The 27494-nt window shown below is 41.4% G+C and overlaps 1 protein-coding gene across 6 annotated transcripts in view; it reads right to left on the reverse strand.

Annotated features, from left to right (window-relative positions):
- Positions 1-11133: 11133 nt before the first annotated feature.
- The window catches only part of PTPRT (protein tyrosine phosphatase receptor type T), a 680142-nt gene continuing 663781 nt past the window's right edge, over positions 11134-27494 (reverse strand). For all 6 annotated transcript variants that reach the window (XM_033963545.1, XM_033963543.1, XM_033963541.1 and 3 more), the window contains 5 exons: positions 26228-26359; positions 22488-22613; positions 18981-19144; positions 16119-16254; positions 11134-13883 (listed from right to left, as the gene is read on the reverse strand). In XM_033963545.1, the coding sequence (XP_033819436.1) occupies positions 13830-13883; positions 16119-16254; positions 18981-19144; positions 22488-22613; positions 26228-26359 (612 nt within the window). In that variant the 3' untranslated portion in view covers positions 11134-13829. The remainder of the gene's footprint in view (positions 13884-16118; positions 16255-18980; positions 19145-22487; positions 22614-26227; positions 26360-27494) is intronic.

A 27494-nucleotide genomic window follows, 5' to 3' on the forward strand; every position in this document is an offset into this window, starting at 1 on the left:
AGGCTGCTTTGAAGAGGAGCAGGCCAGAAGACGCCGGGATGAAGGGGAGGGTAAGAAGGGGATCAATACCGGGAGTCAGGGGTAGAAGGAAAGGGAAAGGGGGCTGCTTTAGGGGGAGGGGTGTGCTGGGGGAGACAGAAGGGGCCATGGATAGGGAGAGGGGAAGGGGGTTGCTTTGGGGGGGAGGTGTGCTGGGGACAGCTTTGCTCTGGGAGGAGATAGAACGGGCCATGGAGAGATAGGGAGAGGGAAAGGTGTGCTGGGGACAGACAGCTTTGCTCGGGGGGTGGGGGGGGTGATGGAGAGACAGTTAGGGAGAGGGATTCTAGCACCCGTTAATGTAACGGGCTTAAAGACTAGTGTGTATATATATATATATATATATATATATATATATATATATATATATATATATATATATATATATATATATATATACATACTGTACATATATTATGAAGTATGTGTTAGTACTAGACCAATAATCTCTTTACAGTGTCTATGGGGCCACAATATATAAATAGGCACCATATAGCTTTACAATATTAGAGATTTAAAAAGAGTACAGGGAATAGTTAGTGATTTAGAGAGAAGTGAATAAGGACTACACTAACAATTGGTTAAGATTTATCAAGTCATTTTCAAAACAAGACATTCTTTTTTTTTCTTATTGACCTATCTAGACGTTTTGGCCAGTTTCAAATACAAAGTTGTCCAAATAAAAAACTCACAAACACAAACGTCCAAAGCAGCCAGCATTCTTAGCAAAGTGGCCACACAGACATCTGAGCAGAGCAGAGGGGCTCTCTAAGGGGTACTGCAGTGAATGTCACATTTAAAAGTCCCAGGTACACCTGTCATAACCTGCTTAGATTGTATGGTGACTCTTCCAAAACCCACAATAATCCTTATGCCTGCAGGTGTCATCTTTATGTAGGAAGAGTAGGTTTTGGGTGGCATGTGTACCCAAGAATTTTAAATGTGACATTCACTGCAGTACCCCCCTAGAAGCTGTACGAGGGGGTGCTGAAAAGTTTTCAGCCCAACCAAGAAGAGAACCAACAATCTGAAACAATGTCAATTACGTTTCTGCAAAATTGGCACTTAAGGAAATAAGACTCCAGCTACAGTGGCAAAATAGTGCTCAGAATTTAGGGAGCTGGTTGGTTGGGCTGAGAACTTTGCAGCACCTCCTTATACGTAATGAAAGCGAGCTAAGTATAGGACAATCAATCCATTGTGACATCATTAATAAGGCTGGCTCTTATTGGTGGAACGAGGCATTATGACATCACAATCTCAGCTCTTCACACTACCAGGAGGTGCTGAAAAGTTCTCAGCCCAACCAAGAGAATGACATGGATATGGTTCATAGAAACATAGAAACATAGAAAAATGACGGCAGAAAAGGGCTACAGCCCATCAAGTCTGCCCACTCTACTGACCCACCCCATTAAGTCTGAGTGCTGATGACTTAGTTCCCTAGCTCGACCCTCGCAGGGATCCCACGTGGATGTCCCATCTATTCTTAAAGTCGAGCACGCTGGTGGCCTTGATCACCTGCACCGGAAGTTTGTTCCAATGATCCACCACCCTTTCTGTGAAGAAGTACTTCCTGGTGTCACCACTAAATTCCCCTCCTCTGAGTTTAAGCGGGTGCCCCCTTGTGACCGAGGGTCCCTTGGGAACGAATATGTCGTTTTCCACCTCGACACGACCTGTGACGTATTTAAATGTCTCAATCATGTCACCCCTTTCCCTGCGCTCCTCTAGAGTATAGAGCTGCAATTTGCCCAGTCTTTCTCTGTATGAGAGACCCTTGAGTCCGGAGACCATTCTAGTGGCCATCCGCTGGACCGACTCTGCTCGAAGCACATCTTTACGGTAATGTGGCCTCCAGAATTGCACACAGTATTCCAGATGAGGTCTCACCATGGTTCTGTAGAGTGGCATTATGACTTCAGGTTTGCGGCTGACGAAGCTTCTCTTGATACATCCCATCATTTGCCTTGCCTTGGATGAGGCCTTCTCTACTTGTTTGGCAGCCTTCATGTCTGCACTGATGATTACTCCCAAGTCCCGTTCTTCTGAAGTCCTAGCTAGTGCTTCTCCATTCAAGGTGTATGTTCTGCATGGATTTCTGCTGCCGAGATGCATGACCTTGCACTTCTTAGCGTTGAAGCCCAGCTGCTATGTCGAGGACCAGTTTTCCAATGTGATCAGATCCTGCATCATACTATCCTTGACATTGCTTTCACTTACTATATTACACAGTTTGGCGTCGTCGGCGAACAGTGCTACTTTACCCTGAAGCCCCCGGGTCAAGTCCCTTATGAATATGTTGAAAAGGGATGGTCCCAGGACTGATCCCTGCGGCACTCCGCTAGTCACCTCCGATGTCTCAGAAAGGGTGCCGTTGACCACCACCCTCTGAAGTCTTCCACTCAGCCAATCATTGACCCATGCAGTTAGTTTCTCACCCAACCCCATCGATTTCATCTTGTTTAATAGTCTACGGTGCGGGACACTGTCAAAAGCTTTACTGAAATCAATGATCTGAAACAATGGCAAAAAACATAGAATTTCGTTTCTGCAAATTGCCACTTAATGAAATAAGATAACGCTCTTTTCAGCTTCAGTGGCAAAATAACGCCCAGAATTTAAGAAGTTGGTTGACCGGGCTGAGAACTTTTCAGCACCCCCTTATAATACAGGCTAGAATGTACTGGGTTGGTTTTTTTTTTTTTTTTCACATCTTTGGGTGGTGGGAGAGGGTCAGTAACCACTGAGGGTGTGAAAGGGGGAGGGGGGGGTCAAGCTTTAATCTCTCCAGTGGTCAGCTGGTCAGTTTGGGCAACTTTTTGACCCTTATTTGTTTGAAAAACGGGTCTAGATCCAAAGATAAAAAAAAAAAAAAAGCCTTGGCCATTTGTTAAAGGTTTGATTATCCCTGCAGAATGTCCAAGTCCTAAGCCCATCCAAAACAAGTCTCCAGCATGCCCTCCCCCCCCTTAAGATTTAGACGAACTGGAGACAAAACAACCAGGAAGACGTCCGGAAAGTCAGTTTTGAAAATGCCCACTTGCATGTTTTGACTAGTAAGATGTCAGAGTGCTCTTTTGGACGTCTATCTTTTTTGAAAATGAGCCCCATAGTGTACAAAATGATCAAATTATGTGACGTTTTTCCGGATGGAGAAAAGGGAAGAAGTTCAAGTAACTAAGGGGTCCTTTTTTAGCGTGTGCTACGAATGGCTCCAGTTGCATACTCGGTGCTAAACTATACAAGATTTTACTCTCTTTCTACATGTACCTATACCAAGAATGCCTCAAATTGTCCTATGTCGAAAGTATTGTATTTCTAGATGCTACTGGGCTCAGCCCCCAAAACATGTATTCATTCCTCCATGCAGTTCACAAGAATCACCCCTCTGTTGCTGTTCTTCCCTTTAGTCCGTTGTTCTGTAAATCTTAAATGTGAATTTGCATCCTTGTTGCCCATCGTTTGCCATGCTACCGTGCTCAGTACCCAAAACATGTATAAAGGAATTTCTACTATTGCTTTTCATCTTGTTCTAGAGAACGACACGGTGACAAAATTCATCACCGTTCCCGTCCCCGCGGATAACCGTGGGAAATAATCCCATGTCATTTTCTAGTGTCTATTTCAACCTCAGTCCTTCTACACCAGCATTCTTCAAAGCAAAGCTTGCGGGTCAGTGGTTGTGGCCATTCATACTCTGATTCTTATGTGAGCCAAGGATAATGAAGCCATTGTGACATCACTGATGTGATTGGCTCTTAGGCACTGGTGGAATGAGGCATTATGACATCACAATATCTGCTCTGGATACCAGAGACTGTCATTCTGTAGTGTCTGTTTCAACCTCAGTCCTTCTACACCAGCATTCTTCAAAGCAAAGCTTGAGGGTCAGTGGTTGTGGCCATTCATACTCTGATTCTTATGGGAGCCAAGGATAATGAAGCCATTGTGACATCACTGATGTGATTGGCTCTTAGGCACTGGTGGAATGAGGCATTATGACATCACAATATCTGCTCTGGATACCAGAGACTGTCATTCTGTAGTGTCTGTTTCAACCTCAGTCCTTCTACACCAGCATTCTTCAAAGCAAAGCTTGAGGGTCAGTGGTTGTGGCCATTCATACTCTGATTCTTATGGGAGCCAAGGATAATGAAGCCATTGTGACATCACTGATGTGATTGGCTCTTAGGCACTGGTGGAATGAGGCATTATGACATCACAATATCTGCTCTGGATACCAGAGACTGTCATTCTGTAGTGTCTGTTTCAACCTCAGTCCTTCTACACCAGCATTCTTCAAAGCAAAGCTTGAGGGTCAGTGGTTGTGGCCATTCATACTCTGATTCTTATGGGAGCCAAGGATAATGAAGCCATTGTGACATCACTGATGTGATTGGCTCTTAGGCACTGGTGGAATGAGGCATTATGACATCACAATATCTGCTCTGGATACCAGAGACTGTCATTCTGTAGTGTCTGTTTCAACCTCAGTCCTTCTACACCAGCATTCTTCAAAGCAAAGCTTGAGGGTCAGTGGTTGTGGCCATTCATACTCTGATTCTTATGGGAGCCAAGGATAATGAAGCCATTGTGACATCACTGATGTGATTGGCTCTTAGGCACTGGTGGAATGAGGCATTATGACATCACAATATCTGCTCTGGATACCAGAGACTGTCATTCTGTAGTGTCTGTTTCAACCTCAGTCCTTCTACACCAGCATTCTTCAAAGCAAAGCTTGAGGGTCAGTGGTTGTGGCCATTCATACTCTGATTCTTATGGGAGCCAAGGATAATGAAGCCATTGTGACATCACTGATGTGATTGGCTCTTAGGCACTGGTGGAATGAGGCATTATGACATCACAATATCTGCTCTGGATACCAGAGACTGTCATTCTGTAGTGTCTGTTTCAACCTCAGTCCTTCTACACCAGCATTCTTCAAAGCAAAGCTTGAGGGTCAGTGGTTGTGGCCATTCATACTCTGATTCTTATGGGAGCCAAGGATAATGAAGCCATTGTGACATCACTGATGTGATTGGCTCTTAGGCACTGGTGGAATGAGGCATTATGACATCACAATATCTGCTCTGGATACCAGAGACTGTCATTCTGTAGTGTCTGTTTCAACCTCAGTCCTTCTACACCAGCATTCTTCAAAGCAAAGCTTGAGGGTCAGTGGTTGTGGCCATTCATACTCTGATTCTTATGGGAGCCAAGGATAATGAAGCCATTGTGACATCACTGATGTGATTGGCTCTTAGGCACTGGTGGAATGAGGCATTATGACATCACAATATCTGCTCTGGATACCAGAGACTGTCATTCTGTAGTGTCTGTTTCAACCTCAGTCCTTCTACACCAGCATTCTTCAAAGCAAAGCTTGAGGGTCAGTGGTTGTGGCCATTCATACTCTGATTCTTATGGGAGCCAAGGATAATGAAGCCATTGTGACATCACTGATGTGATTGGCTCTTAGGCACTGGTGGAATGAGGCATTATGACATCACAATATCTGCTCTGGATACCAGAGACTGTCATTCTGTAGTGTCTGTTTCAACCTCAGTCCTTCTACACCAGCATTCTTCAAAGCAAAGCTTGAGGGTCAGTGGTTGTGGCCATTCATACTCTGATTCTTATGGGAGCCAAGGATAATGAAGCCATTGTGACATCACTGATGTGATTGGCTCTTAGGCACTGGTGGAATGAGGCATTATGACATCACAATATCTGCTCTGGATACCAGAGACTGTCATTCTGTAGTGTCTGTTTCAACCTCAGTCCTTCTACACCAGCATTCTTCAAAGCAAAGCTTGAGGGTCAGTGGTTGTGGCCATTCATACTCTGATTCTTATGGGAGCCAAGGATAATGAAGCCATTGTGACATCACTGATGTGATTGGCTCTTAGGCACTGGTGGAATGAGGCATTATGACATCACAATATCTGCTCTGGATACCAGAGACTGTCATTCTGTAGTGTCTGTTTCAACCTCAGTCCTTCTACACCAGCATTCTTCAAAGCAAAGCTTGAGGGTCAGTGGTTGTGGCCATTCATACTCTGATTCTTATGGGAGCCAAGGATAATGAAGCCATTGTGACATCACTGATGTGATTGGCTCTTAGGCACTGGTGGAATGAGGCATTATGACATCACAATATCTGCTCTGGATACCAGAGACTGTCATTCTGTAGTGTCTGTTTCAACCTCAGTCCTTCTACACCAGCATTCTTCAAAGCAAAGCTTGCGGGTCAGTGGCTGTGGCCATTCATACTCTGATTCTTATGGGAGCCAAGGATAATGAAGCCATTGTGACATCACTGATGTGATTGGCTCTTAGGCACTGGTGGAATGAGGCATTATGACATCACAATATCTGCTCTGGATACCAGAGACTGTCATTCTGTAGTGTCTGTTTCAACCTCGGTCCTTCTACACCAGCATTCTTCAAAGCAAAGCTTGCGGGTCAGTGGTTGTGCCCAATTATACTCTGATTCTTCCCTCTCTCCTTAAAGAATGACATGAAGATGGTGGTTATCCACGGGGACGGGAACGGTGATGAATTTTGTCACCGTGTCATTCTCTGCCACATGTGAAGTTGTAACCTTGTTGCTGACCCTCTACTGTGTATGTAAACTTCTAACCCGTTTTGGGCTCTTGGAGGACGAGCTAGCAATTCGACTAAATAAATAAATAAAGACATGCCCGTGAAGGTAACCCCCAATACCGTCCTGCTCGTAATTGCAGCTTGCTCCAGCAAAGAAGATCTTGGGATATGTACGAAGGTCAACAGCTACAAAAGAGAGAAGACAGATGGAGGACAGGAGGTAGACATTAAAAAAAAAACCCCCAAGACAGATGAATGAAAATACTGTAGAAAGAGAAGAAAAGAAGCCAGATAAGGAACAAGAAAATAAAATGGAAACAAACGGAGATATTAAAGGATAAGGGCTCCTTTTACGAAAGCGCGTTAGGGCCTTAATGCGTGGAATTACGAGCACTAAAATGCCACGCACACTAGCCGCTACCACCTCCTCTTGAGCTCCTCCTTCGTAAAAGGAGCCCTAAGAATGAAGTAGACTGCCGTGGAAGAGAGAGAGACAAAATACATTTCCAATGCATGCATTTTTATTTTATAAGTAACAATTGCAATTCAAGAGCTTTGTGATAGAAAAGTAAAGATGTTTGATGAAGAAAAATCTCTGCAGGTTGATTTTTTTTTTTTTTTTTTTAAACATGTTCTTTTTTTAATAGCATTCCGTCTAGAAAATGTGTATCCTTTGCCATTTCCCAACAGAATACAATGTCCATGAAAATAATAACAATGAATAAATTCATAGCATAATGCCCCTCATAGGATTTGTTTCTCAATACAAGCTGCCCCGATGCATACACAGCTGCATGTTTCTATGCAAAATAATCTTCGCTCCCGGAGGCTGTGATAGGCCAGAGCACGCTACAGGGGTTCAAGGAGGGTCTAGATAGGTTCCTAAAAGAAAAGGGGATTGAGGGGTACAGATAGAAGTAGAGGTAGGTTATAGGAATAGTCAGAAACCACTTCACAGGTCATGGACCTGATGGGCCGCCGCGGGAGCGGACCGCTGGGCACGATGGACCTCTGGTCTGAGCCAGTGGAGGCAACTTCTTATGTTCTTAATCTCATACCTTAAATAAAGTAGTAACATCATTTTAGATCAGGGGTGTCCAACCTTTTGGCTTCCCTGGGCCGCATTGGCTGAAAATTTTTTTTCTGGGGCCGTGCAAACGCTGCAACAAGACAGAGGAGGGAGCCGGCAAGACGGTAAACACCCGGGGGGCAGCAGAGGAATACACTGCATGGCCCTTGACCGAGGTCGCACAAAATACTTTACGGGACTGCAGGTTGGACACCCCTGTTTTAGATATAATGCTCTAAGGGCCCCTTCCACAAAGCCACGGCAGCGATTCTCCCGTGGCAAATGCACCGGAGCCCATAGGAATTGAATTGGCTTTGGTTGTATTTGCCATAGGGGAATTGCTACCGTGGCTTTGAAATAGGTGCCCTAAGTTATCTTGTACTCATTCTTTGGGTATGCAATAAGACGCCAACACTGTTCTCTTAGGAAACCGTGGATCTCAGTCACAGATTTATTGTAAGGATTTTGCAACACAGCCCATATTACAAACAGGTTTTTTTTTTTTTCTGGGAACATTTACAAGAATAAATAAGATGGACTTATTGTAATTGTAGAAAAAAAAAGAAAAAAGTTACACTGACCTAATGTACAGTCAAAAAATATATTTGATATTCATTGACCAAACATTATTTACCATCCTTTTTTTATTATCTAAAATGAAAATAGCACTGAGTTTACAGTGTTTAATTTGTTTTTTATTTCAATTTTTTGTACCTTTTTATTTTTTTATATATTTTTTTTTTTTTTGCACGTGCTTTATCTATCAAACATTCAATCTGTACAAGCGAAGTTAATTGGTGAGGTCGAGGCTGAGGCAATGACAATGAGAAAATTATCTCTCCTGCAGGAAATATCTCCCAGATGGTTTCATACGGAATCCAGAGGCTATCAAGCCTAACTAGGCTTCAGATTGGCGCTGGCTGAAAGCCAAGAACGAGTTTAATCAGAGCACAGATTCAGTCATCGCAACTTTGGCTGCAGGAGCAAATTTGGATCTTGTGTAATGTAATTTGTAATGTAATGTAATTTATTTCTTATATACCGCTACATCCGTTAGGTTCTAAGCGGTTTACAGAAAATATACATTAAGATTAGAAATAAGAAAGGTACTTGAAAAATTCCCTTACTGTCCCGAAGGCTCACAATCTAACTAAAGTACCTGGAGGGTAATAGAGAAGTGAAAAGTAGAGTTAGAGGAAAAATAAAATAAACATTTTAACAAGACAGCATTGATCTAAATACTTTGGAAGGTAGAAGAGAGGAGAGAAAGGAATAGAAGCAGAAGGGGGAGCCGTTGAACAGTAGAATTCTGGAGAAATTTAAATGATAGAAATAGAACAAAACAAAGACAATAGATAAGATTAAAGATAAATCATAAGCTGGAAAGAAAAATAAAATATAACATACTGGGGAGATGGGAAACCAATATGTGCAAGATTTTTATGGTCAAGTATTTGAAAAACCCAAAAGTTATACTGATGATTTGGTAGGTTGTTGCTTCTGCAGAAGGCAGCCATTTTTGTTTTGGTTTCTTATGTGAAAAAAATCAAACAGGTCAAAAAGTAGGCGTGGTCTTAGTTCTGACAAACTGGCACATAGAACCTAAAACTATGAATTGGTATGGTCTGTAAGGAAAGCTCTCTGAAAGAAAACACAGCAAAACCTTTCAAATCTCGGTACCTTTTTTTTGTCTTCTGAATTATGGACTTGAGGCGTAACAATGAACTAGGTACGTTGATGCACATTTGAGGACACAAGCGTTGTACCAGTTTATTTCAAGCACCGGATATGCAATACTTCTTGCTATGTGTTCCCTTAGATACATTCCCCAGTGCAAGAAAATTCAGTCAACCATTTTTTTTACGTCACCAGATACTCTGGGGTTTTCTTAGCAACAGTGAATAAACTATCTCTAGTGTCTTAGGGTTTAGGGGCGCAGACTGCTGCATAAATAAGATTTGTATGTTACACAACATCTGTCCATTATAAAAGGGCCATGACTCATAGTCATCCAGGTTGATAAGTAGAGCATCTGTTGGATAAATTCTGAAACACCCAAAAGCTGAACAAATTGACACTGAACGCCTGAAATCGTTTGAAGAAATCCAGAGCAGCAGTTGTCTGCCTATGGTTCCTGCTTGAGGTTAGCAATTTGTTTCTGTGCTGCCCCAAATGTCTGCCTGGCAAAAATGAAAGAGACGTATTAAGAGATTTAGAAGGTAAGGTTGGCGTGAATGCGTGAGGGAAACAAGAGAATATGGCAAAGAGAAAATGCATAAAATAACTGGAGAGTGAAGGAAATGATGTGAAGGGGATGTGCACGTAAGCGGGTAAAGAGATGTGAAATAGACTATGACATGATATCAGAGTTCCCGGGAGTGGACAACTAAGTCTACAATGTCGAAACACAATCTTATTCCGACTCCTAACACTTAGGCCCTGATTCAATAAACGGCGTTTAAAACATCGGCGCTGAGGAACACGACGCATAGCACATGTCAATCTTAAGTTAGGCACCAGTTATAGAATTGCAGCTAGAAGTGCACAAAGTGGACTTAGGCCAGGGTTTTCTTGGCCTAAATACGGGCACCTAAGTTAGGCATCAACCAACGCCTAGGTCTAAAACAGGTGCCTACATGCAAAACACGTCCAATATCTGCCCCTAACTATGCCTACTTTCTAGTCAGGTGCCTAAGTGAAAGTGGTATGCGCCTACTCAGTTAGGCACCTACTAGCCAATTAATTGTAATTTAAGTAAATCAAGAGCTGCTAATTGCTTGTTATTGGCGCTGATTAAGCTTTTTAAATAATTAAGTTAGGTGTATAGATTGGCTAGGTGTGCCGACCTAGGTGCCAAACTTTAGGCATCTGTTATGGGATCTAGGCCTCAGAGTAATCACTAGCAAGTAAGGTACCTGGACAACAGATGATTGTTCCAGGAAGGTTTGACGGTCAGCTGAGAAAGCCTAGAGAGAGAACTTAATTTCAACATCATTTTGGAAGAGGTTATCCATTCCAGGTGCCAAGAATCTGGGATAACGCAACTTGCTACAGAAATCCATATTATAACATTAGGGCTATAGAGCCCAATTCATGTGATTAAAATATATTATAGGAGGACTTTGACATCTATTCTTATATGAGAACCGAAAGTGTTGGATGAGAACATCAAAGCTCTGCAACCTTACACTTTGTTTTCTCAGGATCAAAAATCTTTCAACTCTTCCACCGTGATGTTCTAGAGCAGTGGTTCCCAACCCTGTCCTGGAGGACCACCAGGCCAATCGGGTTTTCAGGCTAGCCCTAATGAATATGCATGAGAGAGATTTGCATATAATGGAAGTGACAAGCATGCAAATCTGCTTCATGCATATTCATTAGGGCTATCCTGAAAACCCGATTGGCCTGGTGGTCCTCCAGAACAGGGTTGGGAACCACTGTTCTAGAGCATCAACAACAACAGTTCATGCTATAAAATATTGTATTGTTTCTTTTATTTATTTATTTAATTTCTTGAAATGGTCTCTCAGAGATTCAAAAACAGTGTAATAGATTTTGTCTCAGCTAGGTAGCTTTAAAATTTGGCATGTCCCACCTATGTAGCCTCCAGCCCTCTTCTTGTCCCCACTCCACCCAAGTACAGCTTCACTGAACATAACGTTGCAAATAATCCTCCATGCATTTCCTCTTTTTCCTCACCCCCGTCCAACAGCCTGAAGAGCTCATGGCCTGTCTTCTGAAGATACAAGTCTATCGGTACAAACGGCAGACATCAGCATTTCCTCCTTGAACATGGGGACTGTAATTTGGTACATGCTGAGAATCTTCCTATTGGCCCTGCCGTATCTTGCTCAGGTTTCTGTTTCAAAGAGGAAAATCATATGGGGGGGGGGGGGCTAAAGCTATAGGATATTGAGTGGAGATGGAATGCAGTCCCCACACTTATACAGGCAGATGTTGTGTACTGATAGTAACACACTGCTTTAAAAATGAGGTAGAGGGTTTGGCATATTTGGAAGGGAGAGGAAAAAGAAAAAGAAAGGCGTTTCGGTAGAGTGAGACAAGACTGTGGTGGTGGTGGTAGGGTTTGGTTTCACAGAAAGGCAGTAGTAATCCAAATAGGTAGCAAGAACAGCAGTAATGTAGACTCACAGAAGCATTTTGGGTTGTCCTCTGGAACGTTCCAACTGAGGCAGTAATGTATACTGCCTAAGAGGTCACATTGGTCCTTAAAAAGTATGATGATTGGACCCCTTTAGACCAAAAAGTACATCACCTGACACAATATTTCAAGCCTTTCCCCAGTTATTAAAAATTTGGTGTTTATTATATCATCCACCGACAACAAAAATGAAAAAGGTTACAAAGGCTTGCGTTCCAATCACAGCATTCAGTAGTCAGTGAGAACTCTTAGGTCAACGTTCAGCCAAGAGGTGAATGTGCAATTTGAAACCTCTAATTCTGATGTTACTTTTTGCTGTTTCTATTTAAGATTTCCAATTATTTGAACTCCTTTATATTACTGTATGATCCTCATCATTAGTTCTGTTTGGCAGGCAAAGGCCGACCAGCTATTCCATCAGTAGGAAGCCAGAAACAAAACTATCAGAGAAGGAGGTTCCGGAATGTGGAATTCCTCGCTAGAAGAACTGTGCTCATATAATCAGTTTATGGACAGTTTTGGCACATCCTTAAAGCATGGTTATTCCACACCTATTTTTTTTTTTTCATTAGCTTTGCTATTCTTGTTTGTTCATTTGTTTATTTATGTCCACTGTGTATTGGTATATTTTATTATTGAAGGGGAATGTTCTGTATGTACTTATGGTTGAATTTATTTTGTGTAAGGATGCATTGTACCCTTACTAGGAATCTATCTTGACCTTCATAGTTATATTAAATAAAATTTCCAGAGGACACCCAAATTCAGTGGTGCTGTTTAAATGACATCATCAGATATATTTGTATAACGTGAACCATCTAAGTTAGACCTGCTATTTGTATGGCCCCCCTTGGCCATCTAACTTATATATTTAACAGCTGAAAATTGCCACCTGGACATATAAGTTATATATCAAGCAGTACAAAACCTAGATTGCCCCAAATTCCACCCCTTATCACATGCGTTCGACTCCACTACCAACTGCTTATGTGCTTTTGACTGTTGTTCTCTTTGTGATTCATTGGTGAGTTATGAAGTCTTATTCACTGCAGTTCTCCATTTTATTTCTCATTTCTTTAGATTACAAAAAATTGCTTAAACCCAGAGACAGAATTCAGAAGAAATCACCACTCTGTTTCAAAACCATACTGTTCTCCAGAATCTTTGATGTTCCACTGAGAAAACAAGACTGCAATCCCCAGGAAGTTCCAAACCCTGGACAAGAGCTCACTATCTTTAATGAAGTTGCATGGTCACATTAAAGAATGGGGAGTTCACCATTTTCTCTTCTAATCAGATTCGTTTTGTGAACATTAATAAAACAACACATGGAACAGTGAGAAGATTACATGAGGCAGTATCTGGAATAAGATATATGATTCAAAAATGCTGGAAAGTCCAGGCTACCCAGACATCAATTCATGGAGAATTCCAGAGATCATGCCATTAATGCTGATTGACTATGGTGAACAAGATTCCCCATAATGCATTGGCACTATCACAGCATGCTGGCAGTAACTGTGATTTAAGGCTTCTCTCCTATAACACTGACTTTTCTGCATTTGTATAATGTTCTGTTGATTGTTGCATGAGATGGAAAGCCAACGCTGGGATGACAGGATACCGAGATTGAGAAGCTTTATAAAAAGTCAGAAACTCACATTTTCTCCTTTTCTTTGTTTCATGTACAAAAAGCAAAATAAATATATATGAAATGTGAGTACTGGTGAAGGATTTGCGTCAGAACGTTTCAAATCCATCAATTTACTGGTACGTCATTAAAGAGGTGTTGATGTTCCAACGGTAAAAAAGAAAGCTGTAGGGCATTTTTTCGTCTCCTCCTTCTCGTCTAAATGATACCAGGATTCTGCTAAAGCTTAGTCTTCCTTCTTTCTTGAAAAGTATCTCCTGGAGATATTGGGATGTATATTCTGGACCGCCACCAAACTAAAAGGAATTCAAGTATTCCAGTGCAACCTCGTAAACAAATTTGTATTGATCCTGGAAAAAGAATAAATATTACAGTAATTAATTCTTGAATGAACTTTTGAACTGACATAAAATACTAACAAAATGGTGCTAATATGGGTCTAGAAGACAAAACAACAAAATCCAAAAGTTCCCCAAAGGAAATGAAGCAACAAAACAACAAAAGCTTGTGGAACAGAAGATTGGATGAATCAGTTTGTAGTTTAATAAACGTTCAAAAAAACTTAAAACAATAATCTTACAAAAAACAACAATCCCCAAAGGGTGTATCCAGCCACAGGTAACCCATAAGATAAAGACCAAATAATGTTTAAAATACAAATGAGATATAAAACAGGAGAAACAAATCCACAAACTCAAAGATGTGAGACTAGGAGTGGAAATGTCCTAAAAAGTGGTGGACACAATTTGATTATAAAAGATGCTTTTTCTTTATCCAAAAGATGGCTAAACCCATAGTTTTTGGGCTCACTAAGATGACTACCGCGGGCATATGATTGCCTGGCTCCAGCGCTCGTCGTTCTGCAATGTTTGTATTTGATCACTTTGAGCCATCTTTTGGATAAATAAAAAGCATATTTTATAATCAAATTGTGTCCACCATTTTTTAGGACATTTCCACTCCTAGTCTCACGTAAAATACAAATGACCCAACACAGGCTGTGTTTTGGCAAAGTAAAAATGCCTTCTTCGGGGGTTTTAACTATTTAGATATTTTATGGCTTTTACGTTTTTATATTTAAGACAGCCAAGGACCCTATAAGACCCCTGCGGAAGGCATTTTTATTTTGCCGAAACACGGCCCGTGTTGGGTCATTTATATTTTATACATTATTTGTTTTTTTTTAATCTTGTGGATCACTTGTGGACTGTATACGCTCTTTATGGATTGTTTTTAAGTTATTTGGACGCTTATTAAACTACAGACTGGCACATTCGATTTTCTGTTCCACAATTTTTTTGTTGTTTTGCTAATATAGGTCTAGCTGGGAAACGGTGACTCTATTTTGAAGACTCGACTCCTGTTAGCAACAGGTCTTCCTTTTGTGCTATATAGTCAACTCTATACAGTGATGGCTAATGTGTCAATTCTTTGAGCTCTCAAAATTATTTTTAGGGGATGAGATTGCTATATGGTCAACTCTAAACCAAAGGATGCTTTATGTTCCAACAATGGAGAGCTAGTATGTCCCAGATGGCGGTCTGGGAAAGGCAACGCAAGAAGGATGCCACTAGCTGGCAATCAGTGGCTTATCTGGAGTGCTGGAACTCGTTCTAAGCTGGGTCGGTTTCTCAGGATGCACGGGGGTGGGGGTGGGTGGATTTGGGGCGGTGGGAGGGAGGGAGGGAGGTCTGTTTTCTTGCTGTTCTGTTTAAAAATTGAAAATTGTGGACTTTCATGAGAGAGCTTTGTTTGATTGTTTGATCTCTTGCCTAGCTGTATTGCCTATCTGATTATTGTTTCTATAGTGTTATTCCCTTTTGGCTTGGTTGCTGATTGTATCTCTTGTGATTGGTTCCTACAATAAAAATATATTCAAAAAAAAAAAAAAAGATTATGGAACTCATTTTACATAAAAAAAAATAGAGACTGGAATTGAGACATTCCAGTCACAGTTTGTTCAATCTCTTGGACTTCTCAATTCTGGTGGTGTTAATTCAGAGCCTTTTCTAAAATACCTGAAGTTGTGGATATGTATTTTCCAGCACATGTGGTAGGAGCAGCCATTTTACAAGTACACATATTGAAACAAAATAATTGAAAATGAATGGCACAAACCCAGCAGCTTCCATGTGGAGGTGTTAGCACTTATACATAGAAGCAGCAATTCTACAACTTTGACACAAGAGAGTAGGGGTGGACCATCTGGCTTATTATGGAGAAACCTGATGAGGAAGGAATCGTCAAAAAATATCTGAACACAACCAACGCTTATTGTCACAAAAAAAGGTCCTAGGATAGGATAAGATAACAATTGTTCAAAAGACATGGTGCCATATTTCAGTGTGATCACCTTTATCAGAAGTCAAATATCTAAAGGATTTTGGTGCATCTATAAACAACAAAAAAAGGTAAATCCAGAATAGAGATGGTTTCAGTTAAAGTTCCTATTATGTCAAACACACCGAGTAGTTTTTGTTGGGAAAAAAAAGAAGCCCTGCTGTTGACTACCTACATGGTTTTGAACAGCTACCTCCTCGTATCTTGTTAAGAACGGAAAAGAAGCAAAACAAAGGGAACCATACCAGTGTCTCCACCATGTTGGACTTGTTATTCCGCAATGTTTTCACCGTATGGAACACATCGATGATGTTCTGCTGCTGAATCATTTCACAAACGCTGCAGATGGCACAGAAAGACCCGCTGCGCCCGGCGCCGTTTCTAAGACATCAAAATAACGAAGGCAGTCATAGGATGGCAATCCTCCACAAAATGCTCATAGAGCAGCCCACTCATTCAACATCTGATAAGGAGAGTCTGTAAACTGCAACGTTCAAAACCCAAAAAACAGAAAGGCACTTCTGCGCTAATTTCCTCATGCAAAGCTGACACAGGACTCCTCGACAGGAGTCTATTTGAATGTCAACATCCCAAGTAGGTATCGCATTAAGGTGAGAGAACGGTTTAGTGCACGCTAAATGCTAAAAGACATCCATTATATTCCTATGAGCATCTTAGCATTAAGTGTACGCTAAATCGGTTAGCACGCCTTAATAAAACAACCCCTATATTTGCAGCTACCGAGCAGTAAAATCCCACTTTTTGCCCTGGTAATGGCAAAATTAATGATGTTTAGTAAAATAGTTCCTTTATCATGCTTTCATTTTGTATATGGGATTAAGGATAATCATTTCCTTAATCCTTTGCCAAAACAAGCATTTTTTTAAAAAAAAACCTGTGTGTGTTTCTGACCTGGGGGAAACTTGACATTGATATCTTTCAACAGACACAATAAAACAGGGGAAGCAATTCCACAAAATCAAACAGGCAAGAGCAAAGTGGAAATGTCCAATCTGATTGGACATTTCCACTTTGCTCTTGCCTTTTTGTGCACCAATCCGATTGGACATTTCCACTTTGCTCTTGCCTTTTTGTGCACCAATCTGATTGGACATTTCCACTTTGCTCTTGCCTTTTTGTGCACCAATCTGATTGGACATTTCCACTTTGCTCTTGCCTTTTTGTGCACCAATCTGATTGGACATTTCCACTTTGCTCTTGCCTTTTTGTGCACCAATCTGATTGGACATTTCCACTTTGCTCTTGCCTATCTTTCAACAGAAACATGCATTCCCTTTGTTAAATGAGGAATACGATTGCACATTTTAGTTCTGTCCAAGCCTTGCACAAGATAAGGTAACACAGGAGAGTCAAATCCACGAACACAACACTCAGACACAAAAGAGTGGAAAAGTCCAAGAAAGACTGGTGAACCCAAAATATTCCACACAATCCTTTATTTCTTCAATACACCATACATCGACTCGACATGTACATGTTTCGGCCCGATAGGCCTGCCTCAGGAGTCTCACAAGTCTGTATTAAGGTCAAAAAAACGCATCCATTGACCAAGATATCATCACGTGAATACACGCTGTGAAAAAACGCCGCCACTTCCAAACTGCACAAACCACGCACCCTTGAAATCTCAGCATGGTGTAGTCCTCCACATTAAGAAGAGGCGTTCTGAAATTGGTATTTTCATATAATGTTTATGTTTATTAAAAGTCTTTATATACCACTCAATTTGCCAAATAGGATCAAAACGGTTAACAAAATAATCCAGTAAAATAATGAAAAGAACTTGTGAATGTTTCTAAAGTGTGACCGCATTTAATTCATTAATGCACCTTTAAAAATCGAGGTGGCAATATTTAGCTGGCAGAGGTCTGCTGTGGCTCACTGGTTGAGCTGCTGCCTCTACACCCAGAGGTCGTGAGATCAAATCCTGGTGCTGCTTCTTGTGACCCTGGGTAAGTCACTTACTGCTCCAGTGCTCACTGCTTTGAATGTCAACTTTGAAATGCCAAAGCAACAAAAAGGCAGTATACAAGTCCCTTTCCCTTACTATTTGGGGTTCCAGAATCTTGCTTACTCTTTGAGATTCTACATGGAATCTTGCTACTCTTTGAGATTCTACGTGGAATCTTGCTACTTTTGGGGATTCCAAATGGGAATGTTGGTACTATTTGGGGTTCCAAAATCTTGCTTACTCTTTGAGATTCTACATGGAATCTTGCTACTCTTTGGGGATTCCAAATGGAATGTTGGAACTATTAGGGGTTCTGGAATCTTGCTTACTTTTTGAGATTCTATGTGGAATCTTGCTACTTTTTGGGGATTCCAAATGGAATATTGGTACTATTAGGGGTTCTGGGAATCTTGCTTACTTTTTGAGATTCTACGTGGAACCTTGCTACTCTTTGGGGATTCCAAATGGAATGTTGGTACTATTAGGGATTCTGGGAATCTTGCTTACTTTTTTAGATTCTACATGGAATCTTGCTACTCTCTGGGGATTCCAAATGGAATGTTGGTATTGTTTGGGGTTCCAGAATCTTGCTTAATCTTTGAGATTCTACATGGAATCTTGCTACTTTTGGGGATTCCAAATGGGAATGTTTGTACTATTTGGGGTTCCGGAATCTTGCTTACTCTTTGAGGATTCCACATAGAATGCTGTGGCTCACTGGTTGAGCTGTTGCCTCTTCACCCAGAGGTTGTGACATCAAATCCCTGTGCTGTTCCTTGTGAGCCTGGGCAAGTCACTTCATTCTCCTGTACCCACCGCTTTGAATGTAAGCTTTGAAATGCCAAAGCCACAAAAAGGCAATATACAAGTCCCCTTTCCCTAAGTTAGATCCAAACATTCAGAGGTAGCAAAACACAATATGCCAGAACACCACTGATTCCAAAAAACAAGGAAAGGGAACACATCTCCATCACAGCAATACACGCTGCCAATCTACACACATGGAACACTTTGCTTTTGCATCTACCATCCATGCAAAGCAGCGTGGCTTTGTTCCCCAAAGCCCACTAACCTTAGCTTGCATTTGTAAGACAGTGGGCTTTCCTTATACATCGTATTTTATTGAAATACTTACAGGCAATGAACAACAGTGCGTCCGTCTCTGCTGTCGTATTGTTCCTGCCACTTCTCCAACCGCCGAACTAGCTTGAGGATAGAACGCTTCGAAGGAGGTGTGTCCCTGTAGGCAGGCCAGCCAATGTACTGCAAGTGCTGGATAATGCGATATCCATCCTGAGGCTAAAACAACAAGGAGGTGTTCATTATGCTGCAATACGGACATATTGTTGGCTATCGGGAAATAATATAAAGGGGGGATTCTATATAATGGTGACACCCACAACCTTCAAAACCCTGGCCTACATTTCTGGCACATACCTTTCATGAATCTGTGATTCTAGAAATGATGCCGTTGCATGACTGACATATATGATTGGCGGCCATTTTTTTTTAGGCGGCTGCCAACAAGTTTCTTTATTTTTGATATACCGTCTATCAAAACAAGTGTCTAAGCAGTGTACAATATAAAAAGATCATAGAAAACAATTAAAATAGGTAAATAAAAGCAATATTTTATCAAATATGAAAAAATACTAGATGATTTCACATTAATAATGGCATCTTTTATAGAATCCGGCTCTCAGGGGGCAAGTCTATAAATTAGCATTAAATATTAGGTATCGCAAAGGGACGTGATTGTCAGCAATTGTATAATGGCTTAAAAGGTCTTCTATGCTTTTATAGAATACTAGCGCAAAGCCGCTTTGGTATCTGTGGCGAAAGTTAGGCGCGGATACTTTTTTCATCTAAAAGTAGGTGTTAGTGGACACAACTAAGTGCCCAATGCAACGTTTACAACCAACAGCGTTCTAGAACTTGCGCAGGTCACTAGGCAAAACTTCTGCTCTGAATTTTCAGCCCCCCAAAAGGACTCTAATGGATGCAAAGCACCGAAACAGGGCAGAAATGGCAAAGCCACACAAAACACACTGGCATGCTCATTTATAGAATAGTGTCTTAACTGGCAAATTCTATGTAGTCCGCCTAAAGTTAGGTGCGCCCAACCGATGTAGGTGCCTAACTTAATTGGTTCATAGGCTTAATTGGCATTGATAATTGGGTACTTAACACCTCATAATTGCCGTTAATTGGACTTAATTGATAGACAACTGACTCAAAAAACACAATTCTATAAAGAGTAGGCACCTACCTAAAAGTGGACGAGTTGTGAGCGTGGTTTTGCGTTAGGTGCCTCTTTTTGAACTAAGCGCCATTAGGTGTCTAAGATAGGCGCAGGTAGGCGAAGAAACGCTGGCATGAATACTGTGCGTCTAATACCACGTAGGCCGTGCTGCGCGTGATTCTGCACCAATGTCTCGCAAACTTTGAGAAGCCGTGGCATACTAAACGTGGTGGCCGCGGCTCGAGGGCATCCGGAAGTGCGACGCGATGACATCACGCACACGCGAAGGCCCTCCAGAAGGGGCGCTGAGCCGCCAGTGGAAGGTGCCAGAAGGGAAGAGGCACGGTGAGAAGGAGAGGCTCTGGCACTGGCTGACTGCCTACAGGATGTGCCTCTCGCCATGAGAGGCCCTTCCTGTAGGTAGTCAGCCAGCGCTTCTCTTCCTTCCCACATACCCCTAGCAGCTGTGCGCTCAAAGGGATTATGCACTAAGGGCAGTTACGCGTGTGACTGCAAATTTGTGCCTCTTAGCATTAAGTCCAATTATTGGTTAATTAGCACCAAATTTAACAATTAATATACACACGTGACTACCATTATTCTATAAACTGAATTGCAAAATGTTGTGTACTTAGAGCGAAAATGTGTGCACCAGATTATCGAATTCGGAGCATAGACGTTTACGCGTCTTGTTTAAACAGATTATAAGTGCGTACATTCCTGTTCCGTTATGCAAGGCTCCCTGTTGTAAAATTGCGGAAAAGTGAGGCTCAGGGGGAAGGGGAGATGAATAGTATCGACAATGGGTTCCTTTTCCTAAGGTGCGTTAGGCATTAACATGCAGAATTGCCATGCGCGCTAGACCTTAATGCCAGCATTGCGCTGGTGTTAGTTATAGCCGCGTAGCACGCTGTAAAATCCTGCGTGCGCTAAAAACGCTAGCGTACCTTAGTACAAGGAGTCCAATATGTACTTGAGAATGACATATGGTTCTAACCCATCCATTTAATTGATTTTTCAGCCCATTCTCCCAAAGGAGCTCAGAATGGGTTACAAATCAGGTACTCAAGCATATTCTCTGGGGCAGTGGAGGATTATTTATTTTTAATATTTCTAGACCGCCTAAAACTAAGCGGTTAACAATTGAAAAACATTCACAATAAATTTACAAAATGCATTCAATAACACTACAATTACAGAGCAATCTCATCCCCTAAAAATAATTTTGAGAGCTCAAAGAATTGACACATTAGCCATCACTGTATATAAAACGCAATAACCACACCTTAGAATTCGTAAGTAGTTAAAGTACCGTAGTTAAAAAAAAAGCCTCCACAAACAGTTATTTCTTCAACATCTTTCTAAATTGAAAGCGGTTGGAACAGGTTCTCAAGATACCAGGGAGGGAATTCCAAAATTTGACCGTTGCTACGGATTAAGTGACTTGCCCGGGGTCACAAAGAGAAGCGCAGGGTTTGAACCCACAACCTCAGGGTGCGGAGGCTATAGCTCTAACCACTATGCTACGCTCTCCGTCGTGCTTGGCTGCCTACATGGTTGGCTTGGTGGAGACTTGGCAACTGGCAATTACGCATGAGTAACAGGGGCCCACACAGAATGGCAGGCATATCTCTGACCACCTGTGTTAACAGCTGCAATTTAAGCATGCAAATGAGCTGGATCACATGCAAATGTAAACAAAGGAGCTTAGTGCCAGGTCATCAAATAGCGCAGCAAGCAGTGGAATATTTGGCACCGAGTTACTCTGAAAAAATTAGCTTCACGTCCAGAACTGTGTGACGATTATCCTGGGGTCAGGGGCTCCAAAAGCCACTGCTGAATGCAAACTGTCATGGCCCACAATGAACTGCCAGAGCCCCCTTTGGCTTCCCTCCCCCGGTACGTTATTATTTCCATGACTGAACCCCACCATCAAAGAAATAACTTGACTCCTGGGCTCCAAAGTCATCTCCTATATAGGCCATACCTCCAAACAATTCCATAATTATAATTCTTACTAGCAAATTACCCGGAGTTGACGGATATTTATTTATCCCAAAATGTTCCACCCCCCCCACATGTTCCACATGTCCCACCCCCATGTCCCACTTAAAACGGCATCAGGAGTGTCAGTATTCATCTCTGTGAACCCCAAAACTATCTTGTCTTTTTGATCATTTTTACGTCAACCCCTTCCCACCCGAACAATATTTCCCCCCACATAGTAAGTCATATGTGTACCAAGTTTGGTTGAAATCTCTCCATGCGTTTCAGAATTATGCTGGAACATACACACACACACAGATACATCCGATTTTATATACGAGGCTATCTCATGTTTAAAAATTCTGGCTAGGAATCCCAATGAACAATTAAAGAGAAAGGGGTCACTTGTCTTACCCTGGCCATATTGCAGATTCTAAATATCCTATTAATAATGTCTTCATCAATGTCCGCAGAGACAAATTCTACCTGTATTGGCCCATAACAGCAGGTCGTCTTTTCCGGCCAATACTGCATACAGAGCTGGTAAAAAGAGCAACGTGAATATATATCTGGTTAGTGAGAACTGTTGAATGATGCCAAATACATGACATATTTTGAATTAATCATCATTACATGTTTTCCTATCGTTTCCTCGCCAAGTGAATTAGTTGAGGCAGCTATTTGGGGAGCTTCTGTTGTGGCCTCCAGAGCAGGGAAGTTATCTACAATACCTTCTGGAAGAACCCCAGTGTTGGATTATCGGTGGAGGTAACAATGAGTTAATATGGGAAGCATTTAGAGCCTAGAGAGGTCCTATTAGGTACTGTCTTCTCAATTTTCTAAATGCAATGCAGATTTTTCTAGAGAACTTGAGACTCAGGCTCAGATCCAGAGCTTGCATGCTTCCATATGAATTCAACTGAGTTTCTTGAGTCATCTATGGCAGTGTTTTTCAACCTTTTTTGGGCAAAGGCACACTTGTTTCATGAAAAAAATCACGAGGCACACCACCATTAGAAAATGTTAAAAAATTTAACTCTCTGCTTATATTGACTATATATAAAGTAATTCTCTTGAATAGGAATCAAATAAACACAAAGAAAGTATTTTATAATTACTTTATTACGAAATAAAAATTATAAAAATTATAAAATACTTTATTCAGTGCGAAACCTGGGCCTGTTTGGCTGAACACAAAGCTGATATTCTGGCTGGAATCGAAGAAAGACACACACGTAGCTCTTCGTCAACAGCTCTCAGTCTCTCTCTGTATTTGGTTTTTATAGCATACAAAAATAGACAAATATACCCTCCATCCTTTTTATTAAACCACAATAGCAGTTTTTAGCGCAGGGAGCTGCGCTGAATGTCCAGCGCTGCTCTTGACGCTCATAGGCTCCCTGCGCTAAAAACCACTATTGCGGTTTAGTAAAAGGTGACCATATTGTAAAATATAGACAGCAGATATAAATTCAGAACTGTGCATAGTAAGTGAAGGGAAGTTTTCATCTCTGGGAATTTACCCAGTTAACTATTAAGTTATTTGGGCAAATTCCTTTGAAAACTGTGGTAATACTGCCTCCACTTTGCTAAATTTAAAATCAAATCATTTTTCCTACCTTGTCTGGTGATTTCTGGTTGCACTTTCTTCTTCTGACTGTGCATCCAATCTTTCTTCCCTTCTATCAGCCTGTATGCTTTCTCTCCTCCACACCTCATTCCCTCCCCCAACTTTTTCTTCCTCTCTCCCTGACCTTTCTTTCTTTTTTTCTGTTTCTCTTCTTTCCTTCCGTTTCCCTGCCTGCCCCCTTTCTTTCTTTCTCCCTGCCGTTCCCCAAGCCACTGCCACTGCCGCTGCCATCGGGGAACAGGACCCACCAATGGATAACAGGCCCCAAAGCCGACGCGGACGCATGCTCTCCCTGACGTCAATTGTGCAATCGGAGAGGAAGTTCCGCCCAGCCAGGCAGCGATTGGCTGGCCCGAACTTCCTCTCCAACTACAGAATTGACGTCGGGGAGAAGAAGACTTATCGGCTCGATAGATTAGATCGCCAAGACAAAGTGAGTCCTGGGTGATCGACTCACTTTGCCTTGGCGAGCTACTGGCGCCCCTGCCTCGGGCCCCCTGTCAGCTCCGGGCCCGGCGGCCCTGCGGCACACCAGGCAACATCTCGCGGCACACTAGTGTGCCGCGGAACACCGGTTGAAAAACACTGATCTATGGAACTGATATCTTGGGAAGTCAACTCTTGTGGTCACTTTTGTGTTGGAGCCTGATCGTAACTTGATGTTGAAATAATACTTCAGGCATATGAACCAGATGGGGTTTTTTGGTCTCAATTATAAGAATTTTTCCAGATTTGTTACGAGTGACCCAAGTTAGGAGGAGAAGCTTTTTGGCTCGAAATGGGCCATTTATTTTGAAATTTCCTTCATGTTGCTTTGTAATTTTTTAGTCTAATTCATATTTGTTATATATGTTTTCCCTTTATTCTTGTAGAGTATAATCTTGACTCTCCAATTGTGGGCTAAAGTATAATGTTTAATATTTCCTTTTTAATATTTTTGATCTTATTTCATAGTACTGTTCATCCATTCTCTGAAGTTTTATAAATAAGATTTTTTTTTTAATTGTTTTTTAAAAACTTTTCTCATATTTACATTCTCACATTTACTGTATTTGGGCTTTTTACAGCAGAAATGTCTAAGATTGAGCAAAAGGAAATGGATTTCCCCACTAGCATGTGCTATGTATGTATTCCTATACTTCCCTCTGTGTTCAGTCAACCTACTGTAAACTATTTAGGAAACTGTGAAATATGTCTCTTTTCTAACCTAGACATCCTTTGATAAATCTGCTTTCATGAGAGGAAGTAACCAATAGTCTTGTTATTTATCAGTTTTGGTCCCCAATGGCCCAAACAGGTCTAAGATCATAAATTTGCCCTACTGGGTCAGACCAAAGGTACATGTAGCTCAGTATCGTGCTTCTAATAATGACAATCCAGGTCACAAGTACCAGGCAGAAACCCAAAGAATAGCAAAATTCCATGTTACTCACCCTCATGATAAGCAGTGACTTTCCCCATGTCTACCTTAAGATTTATAGACTTTTCCTCCAATAATTTGTTCAAACATTTTTTTAAAGAGAGCTATGTTAACTGCTTTTCTCACATCCTCCAGCAATGTTAAAAAAAAAATGGATGCAGGACATTTTCAGGTTAACCAAAATAGGAACATTAACCAAATATTGTATATGCAACTACATAGTTTAATGGCTTTTCAACATGACTGTTCCCTGTCCCGAAAGGCAAACCTAATCAGAAACTTCAAAGATTTCATTGTTCTAGGTCAATGTTCCTGGTTCTCAGTGGTGAAATCAGTTAGCTTAGCGGGGTTTAAAAAAAGGCTTGGATAATTTCCTAAAAGAGAAGTCCATAGGCTATTATTGAGATGACCTATGATAAGCAGCATAAAATATTGTCCACTACTTGGGATCTTGCCAGATACTTGGGACCTGGGTTGCCCACTGTTGGAAACGGGATACTGGGCTTCACGGACCTTCAGTCTGTCCCAATATGACAATTCTTATGTTCTTATGTAATGTTTAATAAATTATAACGCTATGCATGACTTTTAGGACAAATGAGCTAGAGCGACCATGGTTTTTTTTTTCTTCAGATCAAATGGGTTTTATTGTTCATTTCATGTTGTTGTTATAGGGCTTTATAATGCAGTCTGCTATGAAAATCAAAACTATAAATCTTACTAGCTCATTGATTTTCAGTAGCCCAGTCCCATCTTGTAACTAAATTTATGGAATGTTTGTGCAGCTTCATTTCCCACTAAATCCTAAATTCATATTTAGTTACAAAAATACACATTGACCAGTATAGATTTCTGTTTAAAATTCAGTGCAGCTGGCAATGCGGTATTTCAGGCTATAGCTTGGCTTTCCAGTAATCGCCTGCATTTCTCCTAAACAGCCCGAGTTGTGGAAGACTCATTGTTATGCAAACCATCCAGTCCTCCGAAAGATTTTAAATTCCTCCTAAGATGTAAAAGCCTTTTTTTTCCCCCCTCTGATCTGCCAATAAGGCGTCTGCTGGCAGTTTCTAATCCAAGATTTGTGTTTCTCTTAATTCCACTTACTTGTGAGGCATCCATCTCATTCAACATCACAATGGAGCAGCAGTTGTAGTCGAACACCAACCTCCAGAAATCCGTGACCGTGTTTGGCAAAGGATGCTGGGTAACGACGAAAGCAGCGGGATGTTTGTGGCTCTAACAAGAACAAAAGTTTTAAAGAAAAGGACACAGAAAAGTGGTCATCGAAGGTGTTATCTGTGCAATTTAAAACCCTGCCTGGAGCTGTAGCGGGCGTGGACATGAAATATTTTAACAAAAAAAAAAGTTGGCGCGCTTCCATGCACTCTCAGGTCCTGATTCTAGTAACGGCGCTCTAAGTTAGCTTAGCTAATGCTAGAAATGGCGTCAGGTGGCTTAAAGCGCCTCCGCTGCCGGGTTTCTCGTTAAAGGTAGGCGTCAAAACACGTAGGCCTTTAAAAATCCTGGCCTACATTGCTGGTGCCTGCCTTTCGCGAAGCCGTGATTCCAGAAATGGCGCTGTTGCGTGATTGACACACGATTGGCGGATGTTTTTAGGCGGCTGCCGACAATGGCGTCATTTATAGAATCCGGCCTCTGGGATTGTTGGATCTGTTTGCTTTGTACTTGGGTTTCTTTCTATCGCTTTCTGGATGTTGGTATTTGTTGGTTGGATTTTTGGAAAATAAAAATTGATTCAACATAAAATCCGGCCCTCAGGAGCAAGTCTATACATTAGCATTACATATTAGGTATTGCAAAGGGACGTGATTGTCAGCAATTCTATAATGGCTTAACCCTTTCAGGACCAAGGGACATATTTGTCCCATAACTTTAAAATCCTATCAATTTTGATTGGGATAGTCTACAGTTCTAAATTTGATATGTACGGATTCCATACGATACTGCCTTTATGTAAACAAACTGGTTCCGACATTCATTCATTAGCGTCGTTGCCAGATTGACGAGAAGATTCACTTGCCACACTGTCCATAAGCCAGAAGTGTGATTTAAAAAAAAAATAATAATGATATTTCACAAAAAAAATCAATTTTTTGGCATCTGCAAGCCCTTTTTACCATAAAAATGTTGTCAAAACCACAAAAATTGGCCTACGATCCTTATGGTCCTGAAAGGGTTAAAGGTTCTTCTAAGCATTTATAGAAACTTGTGTGAAGCTGCTTTGGTATTTATTCCAAAATGTAGGCACGGACACTTATGTCATCTCAAAAGTAGGTATAAGTGGGCACAGCTAAGTGGTGTCAGGTCAAAAGCGCGCTGGGACAAAGGCGCGCCCAGACAATTGAGCGCA

The sequence above is a fragment of the Geotrypetes seraphini genome, chromosome 11 (genome assembly GCF_902459505.1).
Source record: "Geotrypetes seraphini chromosome 11, aGeoSer1.1, whole genome shotgun sequence".
NCBI classification, from domain to species: Eukaryota; Metazoa; Chordata; class Amphibia; order Gymnophiona; family Dermophiidae; genus Geotrypetes; species Geotrypetes seraphini.